The 13,459-nt window shown below is 48.7% G+C and overlaps 1 protein-coding gene across 9 annotated transcripts in view; it reads right to left on the bottom strand.

The window, feature by feature from the left end:
* The window catches only part of MED12 (mediator complex subunit 12), a 614,738-nt gene that overhangs the window by 9,289 nt on the left and 591,990 nt on the right, over positions 1 to 13,459 (bottom strand). For all 9 annotated transcript variants that reach the window (XM_078640219.1, XM_078640216.1, XM_078640215.1 and 6 more), the window contains one exon: positions 5,177 to 5,258. In XM_078640219.1, coding sequence (XP_078496345.1) covers positions 5,177 to 5,258 — 82 coding nt within the window. The remainder of the gene's footprint in view (positions 1 to 5,176; positions 5,259 to 13,459) is intronic.

Here is a 13,459-nt window from a genome sequence, read left to right on the forward strand (position 1 = left end):
CACGTTAAAAAGACTGCTAGTAGCTCTAGGTAATTTATATGGGGATTTTTATGCTTTAGACTCCTGTAATTGAGCTCCCCAACCAGTGAACGGTGCGCCTGCTGTTAGCACGGTCTGTAATACAGGGTCAATGAGGGGCCGCCCTTTGGATACATTTTGTGTGTTCCACCACTGCAGAGAGCGATGTCTGCGGCCGTCTACCAACACTAGATTGGTCAACAGACCCTGCGACTGGTTCCACTGACCTGCTAAACATGCTTGAAGGGGACGCATGTGAAGTCTTGCATGGGGGACGATTATGATGCAAGAGGCCATCATTTCCAGCAGTTGCATGAAAACTCTGGCTGGTAACGAGTGGCTGGGCTAAAAATGAGTGAGAAGAGACTGAAAACTGTGAATTATGTCTACTCTGGGAAAGCTGTTTGAGTGTCTATGGTGGTTCCCAAATAAGTCTTTGCGTTTGAAGGCTGAAGGTGAGACTTCAGCGCAATCACTGTAAACCCTAGCTGGTGTAATAAGTGAATTGTGGCTTGAGTATGTTGGAGACACTTGTGGTAGGTTCTGGTTTTGATGAGCCAGTCATCCAGATAGGGGAAGACGTTGATATGCTGTCTTCTCAGATGAACTGCGACTACTGCCAGACATTTGGTAAATACTCTGGGAGCAGTGGTAACTCCAAAAGGTAGTACTTTGAAATGGTAATGTTGACCCGCTATCACAAAACTGAGATATTTGAGATGAGCGGGGTGAATTGGAATGTGAAAATAAGTATCTTTTAAGTCCAGAGTAGACATAAAGCCACCCTTTTGTAGCAGTGGGAGCACTTGTTGAAGTGTCACCATGTGGAAATGTTCTGACAGTATGTGGTTCTGTTCTCTGAGGTCCAGAAAAGGTCTTAACGAGCGACCCTTTCTGGGAATTAGAAAATAGAGGGAGTATATGCCTGACCCTTGATATTGTAACAGTACAGGCTCTATTGCCCATTTTAGCAAGAGAGACTGGGATTCCTGTTTGAGGAGGTGCAAGTGTTCTGGTGACAATTTGTGAGAACGAGGTGGGATGTTTGGAGGATTGGTAGTAAGCTCCAGGCAATAACCATGCTGTCTGTTATAGATTGCTTAATAGGGAGGAATTGCAGAAGTCGTCCCCTCACAGGTGTTAAATGATCGGGGAAGGGTAGTTAAGTCACTGTTTGTTAGTGAAAGGGGAGTTACGGGGTGGAAGTCTTTCCTCTGCCTTTGCCATTGTTCCCTTTATATCCTCCTCTCAAGAAACCTCCTGTGGAGGAAGATTGATTGTTGCCCTTATAGGAGGAAACAATTGTGTCCGTGAATGTAGTTTTGGACCCCCTGATGTAAAAGGTGCGATGAAAAGAACCCCGGGTTGAAGGAGACTGTAGGGCTCCCATAGACTTAGCTACCTCAGTGTCTTTTTCATCTTCTCCAGAGATAGATCAACTGCAGGCCCGAAAAGATGCTCTTTATCAAATGGAGTATTTAAGATGAACCGCTGGACTTCAGGTTTGAACACGGAAATCCTTAACCATGTGCGTCTCCTTAGTAGCACACTAGTATTAATCTCTCGAGCTGCGGTGTCAGCAGCATCTAAAGCGCATCTAAGAGAGAAACTGGAGATGAGCTTTCCCTCTTGTACTAAATCCTGTACTTTCGTTTTTTGCTCATCTGGCAGATATTGGAGCAATTGATCCATTTCGTCCCAGTGCGCTCTATCATACCTGACTATTAGGGCCTGGGTGTTAGCAATGTGCCAGAGATGTCTATTAATTTTGACTCTGTCTGGGGGGGGGGGGTCCCCAGAGGTTTGTGAATTATCCCGTTTACGGGCATTGGAGACAACAAGTGAGTCTAGGGGTAACTGTCCTGTAATGAAGGGTGGATCAGAAGGGGCAGGATTATGCTTTTTATCTATTCTGGGAGTCAGAATGCGAGCATGGACAGGGTCTTTAAAGACGTCATCCGCGTGTCTCATCAAGCCTTTGAGCATGGGAAGACTCGGACTAGATCTGTGTGTACTAGACAGGGTTTCGAACAAGAACTCCTCTGCTAAGGATTCTTCATGTAGTTGCACCCCATGATATTGTGCAGCCCTGACAAGCAACTCGAAATAACCTACATTGTCGTCAGGAGGGGAAAGCTTTGCAGGCCAAAGGTCTGGATCGTTATCTGTAGGTGGATCAACGGTATGGTCTTTCCAAGAATCTACAGGTAACTGAATCTCTCCATCGTCTCCATCATCATCAGGCTGTGAGGGTGGAGAAATGTGTGGTGGAGTAAGTAAATGTTCCAATACTGGAGAAGGTGGTGAAGGTGTAGGGGAACATGGTGGAAGAGGAGGGGGGGGGGGAAGAGTTAGTACAGACATTTCTCTTCTTTAAAGGAATCTTATAATGTAGGTCCTCTGACTTAGGTTTGGGTTTGTGAGGCAGTTTGATAAGATGATGTCCTGTTTCAGGATTAATGTAAAGTTCCTTTTGTTTAGGATATGAGTTGGGGGCTGGTAAGTCAAGAATTGGATCCTGTGACTTCGGAGGAGCATCTTTTGGTTTTGGTGCAGAGTATTTCGGTACTGGGATGGAATAACCTTTCGGCACGGAAGGTTTCGTCTCCAAATCTGATTTGCTTTTCGGCTTCGAGGGCTTCGGCTCCGAAGCTGATTTGCTTTTCGGCGCCGAGGGATTGAGCTACAAGGCAGGTTTTGGTTTTGAGCTCAAAGAATTCGGCTCTGTGCCAGGCTTTGGCCGGCTCGATCCCGAGCTGGAAGGCTTGACAATGGGTTTCGGTGTCGAGGTGAGAGGCGGGGCGTCGGAAACATCGTCTCAGTGCCGACCGTGGTCCAGAGGCGGAGGTGGGACTGAAGCCTTTTGCTTAAGTGGAATTGGATTTTGGGACAATGGGTATTCGGTACTGGTGAAACCTTGTCACTGCAGCATGTCCTCTTCCATCTCCGAGTCCAATTTAGGTACAGATAAGCACTGCTCTTCCTGTTCCTCTTAGGCCCCTTGTGCATCGAATTCTTCATGTTTGGAACCTTTACCGTAGATATCCGGTGGGTATTCGATGTTTTGACTCTGCTTTTCACGACGTCGAGCCCCAAGATCGCGTAGTGTCTTCTTGGATCGAAACCATCTGCAAGCGTCGCCATCTTTTTCCTTGTGCTCCAGAGACAAGCACAAGTCTCATACTTCATGCAAGTCAGTGAGCGGATACTTTGCATGGCACGGAGGCCAGATTTTGAATGGAGTCCAATCCATCGACTGCGAGGTGGACCGACGCGGTTAGGCCCGACTGCCTTTCACGAGTCTTCTGATCAAAATAAAGTTTGCCTTAGAGCGACACGACACGCAGAGAAGTGGGATACGCGTACGAAACAATACCGACGCGGGTATAGAGAATTGCGCACCAAGGGGAACCCGAAGAACAGCTTCAAAACAGAGTGCAGCACTTCATGCCCGAAAAACAACAATCTAACAATGGAGTCGATGCCCATGTGCACTATCACCGAAAGGAGGAGTCACCTTACCGTGTGACTGGAAAGGCTTCTTCGAAGAAAAACAACTTGCAAACATCTGGACCCAACACTAGATGGCAGGAGTATGCAAAGCATGTGATTTACAGCTCACTTGCATTGAACAATCACTTATATCAGCAACTGCACCTTTCATGGACTCTCTTGAGACTGGCACTCCTTCCCAGGGAGGCATGAATACGGACATAGTTGCTCTACTAGTACTTTAACATGACTGGACCATTTTCTCTAGGCCCCACGTTTCCCGAATCAAAGGACAAACAGGTGCATCAGTGTAGCATTTTTAACACAATTCTTCAACCCCCAACAGGTTCTATCTCGACCACTTAAACACCAATCACTCTTCTACCAACATGGAAAGGACTAGCACACATCTAAATCTCACCTTGACTTAACATCCTAAATGTCTCAGTCTGTCCTACACTGTCAGCTACTACAGCCACAGTAACAGTGTCACCCACTTGCAGCTCATCCTTGTCTCCTGCAGTTTCCCACCAGGATTTTTTCTTTATATCTTTTCAGCATATGCAAACTCCTCACCACAAACTCTCTTCTGAGCCTCAAAGGGTAGTTCCATTTCCCCTCAGAGGTCAGAAAGGGCTTTCTGTATGATTGTGTAACAGTCTGCTTGCATCTCCCATGACTTAGACGACCATGGAGTGTATGCCAATAAGTGAAAGATTGAGGCCCAAAACTTATGGTCCATTTGCCTCGTCCCAGTGAACCCTCTCTGCCTTCTGCCGCGTTCGCTTCTGCTACCAGTATCAAAAGACAGGTCTGACCTGCAACCCAGGCCATTTCACCCACAGAGACAAGTGGAGATACCAGAAGGGAAGCCACTGTGCATTGACAGGTGCCACAGTAGCTGTTGCACGGTAAGGTGCCACAGTAGCTGTTGCACGGCAAGGTGCCACGGTAGCTGTTGCACGGCAAGGTGCCACGGTAGCTGTTGCACAGTAAGGTGTCACAGTAGCTGTTGCACAGTAAGGTGCCACAGTAGCTGTTGCATGGTAACGTGCAACGGTAGCTGTTGCATGGTAAGGTGCCACGGTAACTGTTGCACGGTAAGGTGCCAGGGTAGCTGCGGGGTGGTAAGATGCCACAGTAGCTATTGCACTGTAAGGTGCCACGGTAGCTATTGCATGGTAAGGTGCCACTGTAGCTGCTGCAGGTAAGGTGCCACTGTAGCTGCTGCAGGTAAGGTGCCACAGTAGCTGCTGCAGGTAAGGTGCCACAGTAGCTGCTGCAGATAAGGTGCCACAGTAGCTGCTGTGTGGTAAGGTACCACGGGAGCTGCTGCACAGTAACGTGCAGTGGTAGCTGTTGCACGGTAAAGTGACATGTTAGCTGTTGCACGGTAAGCCATGGTGGCTGAAAGCCACAAGCCACTGTGGTGCACCAAACGTGTCACGAGAACTATAGCACGCAAGTAAAACGGCCCCCAACACCTGGTTGGATCGCACAAAGCATTATTGGGGTACATTGATCCACTCACACTTTTAGGCTTCGGAGTCAGAGCACCTACCGCGCACTGATAAGCGCCACATCACTGGACAGACAGTATGGTTTCAGAGCGGACTGCAGATGGGACAATACAATGGAGAGAACTGAAGGTGATTAAAATACTTACTAGACAGCTGCTGCTGTAGCTGTCGGACCAGGGCAGCCGTTTGCTGCTGCTGCTGTGTTTGCTGCAGTCCTTGCCGCTGGAACTGAAACACAAACAGACGTTACACATCCACATGCTGCTACATCCACATCAAGAAATCCCACAAACCACACCTGGCAAGTTTCAAAAGTAGCCCAACAGACAGACTTCGTTTACTCATATTAAAGACACTGAGAGGCATCAAACCAGATTCTGACACACTGCAACCAAACATGTTGACTTGCAGTACACACTAAGTATGGAGTCACCTCTGATATTATTTCAGTAGAACAGAATCAAATAGTAAGATGGTCCTGGGACATATGCTACATGATTAAGTAATTCAAGGTGACAGAGCGGCATGGCTAGCGTTATAAACTCTCTGTTATCGGTTTGCATACCCACCACATGTCTCTAGGGGTACTGGACTAAATGTCGCATGCAACGACATAGAAATGAGGATGGGTGGATCAATTAGAGCAAAGGTTCTTATCACACTGCATACTGGAAATGCACGCATCCCAACAAACACAAGGACACTATTGTAGAAAGTTTTCACTACTTCGGAAGAACAAGTTACTTTACCTTCCGTAAGACTCTTTCTGTTGAATATTCTATCAAACCGCAAATTCCTGACCTTTAAGACTGGACCCAGAAGACATAAGGAGAACTGCTCCCATGCATGACAGTAGATGGCGCCAGGTGGCTCCGCAATGACTTTGTTCCTCCCCGGAAGAGACGATGGAGCCAGATATAAGCACCAAACCTGCATGTCGATGTCAATCCTCAAGTGCAGACCCCAAAAGTCACCAGTGTTCAGATCTCTAATGTGGGATCTTTTTAGATGGAAAAAGAGACCACTGAATGAATGAATGAATGAATGAATGACTGGTACTTCTAGAGCACAGCTACTCATGCTGGAGTGTCCCGGCGCTAACCGTTCACACCTGGCTGTTCTACAAGGGGGCTTTAGTTCTTAAAAAGCCATGTTTTCAGCTGGTTTTTGAAGCAGGAGAGAGCTGTTGACACTCTCAGAGCTTCGATCAGTTTATTCCAGGCGTGGGCTCCTAAGAAGCCAAAGGACCTGCCACCTCTGAGGACCGGCCGTGTTCTAGGGATGCAAGCCAGATCGGCAGAGGACGGTCTAAGTCGGTGTGTATCGGCTGGCTCTTTTTTTTAAGGTGGACAGCGCCCATGCCATGGAGGGCTTTGAAGAAAATAACCACGGCCTAACATTTTATCCGATCCCTCACTGGGAGACCGTGTAGAATGGGGGGTCATTTGCGACCTTGGTTTCAGTTAGAAAATCACCCTTGCTGCTGAATTTATGAACTACCTGGAGGCGTTGAAGAAGGGAGCCCGGTAGTCCCAGATAGAGGATATTGGCGTAGTCCAATCTGGAGATGATTAGCGCCTGCACCACTAGCTTCTGGAATCCAGGGGTAGGAGCGGCAGGAAATTTTTCAGCATTTGCAATAAGCTAAAACAAGTTCTGCTAGGGCCTGGATCTGGGACCGCATTGAGAGCTCATTATCGATGTACATACCCAGGTTTTTGACTGTAGATTGGGCAATCCTGGGAGGGGAGAGATCTGCAGGCCACCACAGGCTCCAATTCCTCTCAGCCGGTTGGCAGAGGAAGACAAGCTCCGTTTTGTCGGGATTGAACTTAAGCTGGTTCTCCTTCAGCCATCTAAAAACCTTAGTGAGGCAGGATCTAACAGCCTCCCCGTTGAAGTCTGCGCCTTTATTGCATGTCAAAATTAGCTGCGTATCATCGGCGTAAGAGATTATTTTAGCACCAAGTTCCTCTGCCAATTATGCTGAAGGTGACATATATAGATTAAACAGAGTTGAACTTGGGGAGGAGCCTTGCGGGACTCCAACCTGCATGCTAGGCATAGAGGCGGAAAACAGGGGGTGTCCAGATGACCTGTTCTCTGTCCTCCAAAAAGTAAGTAATCCAGGCTATTGCTCTCCTCTCAATGCCCATGTTCCTCAGTCTGTCTAGGAGCATCCCGTGGGGAACGGTGTCAAATGGAGCCGACAGAACAAGTAAGATGAGTATTGTTCTACCCCCATGGTCCAAATGGTTTCTGAGATGTTCCGTCACTTCCAGCAGGGCCGACTATGTGCTGTAATTGGCCCTGAAGCCGGATTACGTGGGGTGCAGAAGAGTGTGATTCTCCGCATACTCAATGAGTACTTTGTTAACATATTTCTCCAAGACTTTGGAGAAAGCCGGGAGCAGGGAGATAGGTCTGCATTTGGTTTTTTTTCAGGAGAGGCTGAATTTTAGCCTGATTTCAGATTGGTGGCACAATGCCAGTTTCCAACGAGGAGTTGAGTACCCTATGGAATACTCAATAAGTACCATTCCACAGAACAGGGGGCGGGGGGCAATGAGGAATCTGCAGGTAAAGTATACATCACGAAGAGCGTTACTGACAGTAAGTAACTTGTTCTTTTGATGGATACTTCTAACCGCAGATTTCTTACTCAGACTCAATACCAAAGCAGTACCTCCCGGGTTGGTGGGTTAGTGGAATGGCTCAGACGAAAAAGTCCTGCAGGACAGAACGCATGAAATGGCCTTCCTCTCGGACCAGACTGCCACGGCAGTAGTGCTTTGTGAACATGTGCACTTAAGCCCATATTGTGGACTGACGGATGCTAAGGACAGGCCCTCTTGTGTGCCAACACTCTGGTGGCAGTCTTTGCCCTCAAACCCTCAGGGGACTATCCACCTTGAAAAAGACGCTTTCTACACGCCCATTGCACCTCTTTGTCCCAGAGAAGCCCAGAAAGAGCTGGTCATCCACCTAATGCTCCTTAGTGTGATTAATGTAAAAGTTTAAAGCTCTTTTGGGATCGAGCCAAAGGAGGCTCTCCCTGTCTTTCAAGGGTTGAGGCAGAGCAAAGAACGTTGGGAGAGACATGGATAGTCAAACACGAAAAGTAGTCCTGACTTTTGGCAAAAAGACCGCCGGAGTCCTCAACACCACTGAGTCTGGAAAAAGCATGGCGATGAGCCGAAGTTACAGGGACCAGAAACGCAGTCTTCAGAGTCAAGAGAGGAAGTGAGCATCTGTGCATGTGTTTCAATGGTGTGTGAGGAAAGTGAGGACCAAATTAAGATCCCACTGCAACATAGCAAAGGGTTTGGAGGAAACAATGAGTCACATCTTTTAAATACCTTATCACATCATGTGCTTTGAACAAGGACAGCTGGTGCAGTAAACAAACAAAGGCCGACAATAATCTTTAACGTTGCCATCTGCAAAACTTCGCTGGCCCAGTGTCAAAACAAACACCAAGTCTTCCGACACTTTAGCCTGGAACAGGTCAGTATTGCAGGTGCCGCACCAGGCTTCAAACTTGTCCCCAAGCCTGGTGTAGATATACTTTGTAGAGGGATGCCTGGCAGTCACAGGATGACACACACCACTGCAGGAGTAAGATGAAACCCAGTCAACAGCTGCTGCTCCATCTCCATATATGGAGGGGCCGACTGCGGAGGCCCAGGTGCAGGACCCGGCCCTGCTGCTGCAACAGGAGATGCCCCAGAAGTGGTAGCCTGATCGGAGGATAGATGCCTCATGAAGAAGTTCAGGATACCACACTCCGCTTACCAAATGCAGAGCTACTAGAATGACTTGGACCCAGCCATTCCTGACCTACTTCTGAAAATGGGAAGGACAGACAGGCAGAAAGGCGTATTTAAGTACCATGCTCCACTATAGCTGCAGTGGGTCTCCGAGAGATAGCCTTCTTGGAAACTCTAGTGCACATATGTTTTGAAACTGCATGTTCCTAGCGGTAGCAAAGCGATCCAGCCAGGATTCTCCTATCTTGCTGGAAGATGCAGAGTGTCACCTCTGGGTGTAAACACGTTTTGTGATCGATGAGGTGCCTTCGGCTGAGATTGTCCGTCCAGACATTCAAAGATCCCACCAGCAGGTCACAAGGATAGGAATGCCTCGGTGCTCCAGCCAGCTCCAGAGATGAAGTGCCTCCTGGCAAAGGACCCAGGACCCCTCCCTGCCCTTCTTGTTGCAGTACCACATGGAGGTGGTGTTCCTGAGAACCTGAACTAGACTCCCTTGAATGAGCGGTAACTAGGCCTTCAGCACCAACCGACCATCCCACAACTCCAATAAGCTGATGTGGAGACAGGTCTCCCCTAGAGATCAGAGACCTCTGACCGCCACCTCTGCCAGTCAATCTCATCTTCCCAGTAGCAAGGCATCCATCCTCCCCATCAGAGCTGGGAAGGGCAGGGACAGGGGTATGTCATCTGTCCGATTTCGGTTGAGCAGCCACCACTTTTGCAGTTTTCTCTGAAGCCTGAAAGGAATGGCACATTGAAAATACTCCTGGCACACCTTCAGCCTCCAGCAGCATTTATGAAACTGCAGGACGAGTTCACGCAGGTAGGTATCCTGCAGGGACAAAGCTGCCATGCAGTCACCAGGATTCGGGCCAGACACAATAAGGGCCAACATGAGCATCTTGAATTTGTCCTTCCTTAAGAAGGTGTACAGAGGCAGAGATCTAAAATGAGATGAAGGCCATCATTGTTCTTCGGCACGAGGAAATAGCAGGTTTAACAGCCCGATCCTATTTTTGGGGCTGAAACACTCTATATGCCTCCTTTGGCCAAAATAACCTGCACTTCTTGAAGTAAAGATGGAGAGATGCTCCTCTGAAAGACAGAGGGGGCGGAGTAAATCGGAGAGATGCTCCTCTGAAAGATACTCAGAGGTGGGCGGGGCGGGAGGAGCAGTGGATCTGGAAGGAATGGCAGGGTACAGCCTTTTTGAATGATCTGAAGGACCTACCTGCCAGATATTAACTTTTGCCACACTTAGAAAAAATGTCTGCTCCTGGCTCCCACAGGGTGGTTGTGTGCCACAAACTAAAGCAGCTTGGAGGGCGATGCCGCAGGGGTGGAAGTGCGCTGCCTCTGCTGACCTGGAGAGTCTGCTTGATCCCGCCCCTAAAAGGACTAGGGTACCTGTGGAGTAGCTTTGAAAGGGGCGAAACTGTTGCTGATAATATTATAGAGGGGTTGAAAGACCTAAGGAACGCTCTGTGGCCCGGCATTCTTTAAAAGCGCTGACGCTGAATCTGCCTCTTGCCAAACAAGCAAGATCCATTGGACAAGATGTACATCAGAGAGGCGTGCATGTCACCAGTGAAGCACAAGAATCTTATCCAAGCTTGCCGCTGGACACCAGCTAGAGCCAACTGCTCTGCCCAGGCAGTTAGCAGTGCCCAGCCCAGAAAAGATCATATATTTTGCAGTATTCTGATCATCCTGGATGTTGTAAACTAGGCTGCCCGAAATTGCTTGAGGACTGCTGGTAAGATCTCACCAACCATGTCTCTAAGTATGGGAATATCTCCCTAGCAAAGAGTCGGCTTCGACTGAGGTCTTAACCAGAGGGCTAGACAGGCCGAGTAATACATTTGCTTCATGAATGCCTTGATTCGTTTGGACTCTGTCAGGGTGAGTCGTGGGGAATGAATTGAGGTTGACATTACTGGTGGAAGCTTGAACCATCAAACTGTTCGGTGTAAGGTGCAGCGTCAAGAAGTCTGGATAGTCTGACACTCCCATCTCTTCACTGGTGGACTGGAACAAGGCATAGACCAAGTGCTCATAAGAGTGACAGTCAGTGATCATTAAATCAAAGTAAGGGTTCAGATGATATTGTCCAGGTTGCAAAATGTCTGTCAGTATGTTAGTTATGACGAACAAGTTACTTACCTTTGGTAACACATTATTTGGTAGAGACATCCGTTATGACGTTGCGGTGCCTATATAGGCACCACCCAGGGGCAAGGACGTCAGTACTTTTTGTATTTTCCATGCCAGAAGCGAAGTGCCACGAAGTAACTGATGTAGTCGTGTGCAAAAACTAGGGCCCTGAAAGGGGAAACAACCCTAGTCCTACTACATCAGTCCGCAAAGCGGGGAGGAATGGGCAGGGCAGCTAGATAGAGCCTCTACCAAAAAATGCGTTACTAAAGGTAAGTAACTTGTTCATCTGATAGAGACTTGTAGCTGCAGATTCCTTACCTTTGAATGAGATACCCAAGCCATACCATCCCGGCGGTGGGTTGCGGACTAATGAACTATACTAAGAAGTCTTGCAGGGCTGAACGGGCAAAGTGCCCGTCCCTGCAAACTTGACCATCAAGACAATAATGTTTTGCAAACGTGTGCAAAGATGCCCACGTTGCTGCCTGACCGATGTCTTGGACTGGGACACGCCGAGCCAAGGCCGCAGTTGCAGCCTTTCCCCTGGTGGAGTGGGCCCTTAATCCCTCAGAGAGCTGCTTCTTCGCAAAGGCGTAACAGATTTTAGTGCAGAGAACGAACCAGCGGGAGATGGTCCTTTTCTGCACTGCCCTTCCCTTCTTCGCTCCCCCATAACCCACAAAGAGTTGGCCATCCACCGAGGACTTTTTTGTGCTGTCAAGGTAGAACATCAACAACACTCTTTTTTGGTCCAGCCGGTGGAGACGTTTCTTTTCCTTAGAGGGATGTGGGGGAGCGAAGAAGGTGGGCAAAGCGATAGACTGACCCAGATGGATGGGGTCACAACCTTTGGCAAAAAATATGCCCTGGTGCGAAGCACCACCTTGTACGGAAAGGACATAAGATAAGGAGGAGAGCTGGATAATGCCTGCAATTCACTCACCCTCCGGGCCGATGTAAGCGCCACCAAGAAGGCGGTTTTGATGGTCAACAGCCGGAGGGGACATCGTGCAAAGGCTCGAAAGGAGCACACATCAGGTAAGTGAGGACCAAATTAAGATCCAATTGAGGCATAACAAAGGGCTTAGGAGGAAATAAATGGCCCAGCCCTTTCAGTAATCTATTTACAATAGGAGATTTAAAGAGAGTAGGTTGGTCTGGCAGCTGCAAAAAAATCAGACATAGCAGAGAGGTGACCTTTGAGAGTACCCAAAGCAGAACCCTGCTGGGCAAGGGTCAGAATGAATAAAAACAGAAGAAAGAAGCAGAACGAGGGTCAATGGACATTTCTGTACAGTATAACACAAATTTCTGCCAACAGCAGGCTTATTCAATCTTAGTGGAGGGCCGCCTGGCCATCAGAATAACATTACAGACTTCAGGAGGAAGGTCAAAAGCCATCAATTGCTGCCGCTCAATCTCCACGCATGGAGGCGCAGAGTTGACAGGTTTGGATGGAGAACCCTCCCCTAGTGCTGCGACAGAAGATCCTCCTGAAGGGGCAGCCTGATCGGAGGATTGACACTCATGCTCAGAAGCACTGGATACCAGACTCTCCTTACCCAGTACGGTGCCACAAGAATGACTTGGGCCCGGTCGCTCATCTTCTGAACCCTGGGTAGGATTGGTATGGGCGGAAAGGCGTACAACAGGCCTGAGCTCCACTGGGGACGAAACGCGTTGCCGAGCGATAGCCACCCTGGAAACTCCAGCATGCATTACTGCTGACATTGCGTGTTCTTTTCGGAGGCGAACAAATCTAACCAAGGTGTTCCCCACTGCTGAAAGAGACCATGCACCACCTCTGACTGGAGACGCAATTTGTGATCCTGAAGGCATCGACAGCTGAGATTGTCCACCCTGGCGTTCAGAGAATCTGCCAGGCGTTGAACCAGCAGTGTTATGCCTTGCTGTTTCAGCCATGTCCTGAGACGCAGGGCCTTTCGACAAAGGGTCCACGACCCCACCCCGCATTGCTTGTTGCAAAACATGGCAGTGGTATTGTCCGTGAACACCTGCACCAGCTTCCACTTTACTGAGGGAAGAAATGCTTTCAATGCCAACCAAATTGTTCGGAGCTCCAACAAGTTTATGTGGAGACCCGTCTCCACCGGAGATGAGTGACCCCTGATCTCCACCTCTCCCGAGGGCCCCCCCACCCCAGAAGTGACAAATCCGTCACAACTGTGAAATCTGGTTGGGGAAGGGAGAGAAGTTTGCCGCTGACCCAATCCCGGTTCGTTAACCACCACAGCAAATCCTGTGCAGTTCCTTCCAAGATCAGAACCACGCTGGTGAGATTTCCCCGATGCTGTGCCTATTGGAACTTCAGGTCCCACTGCAGAGCACGCATGTGCCACCAGGCTTGTCTTACCAACAGGATGCAGGAGGCTATACGCCCCAACAGAATCAACCTCACCAAAATCAAGGATAGAGGCTGAAATTTCGGAATCATAACCTCAATATCCGTGCAGGACGGGTAAGACCAAAGGGAAGCAC

The sequence above is a fragment of the Lissotriton helveticus genome, chromosome 4_2, assembly GCF_964261635.1.
Source record: "Lissotriton helveticus chromosome 4_2, aLisHel1.1, whole genome shotgun sequence".
Lineage (NCBI taxonomy): Eukaryota > Metazoa > Chordata > Amphibia > Caudata > Salamandridae > Lissotriton > Lissotriton helveticus.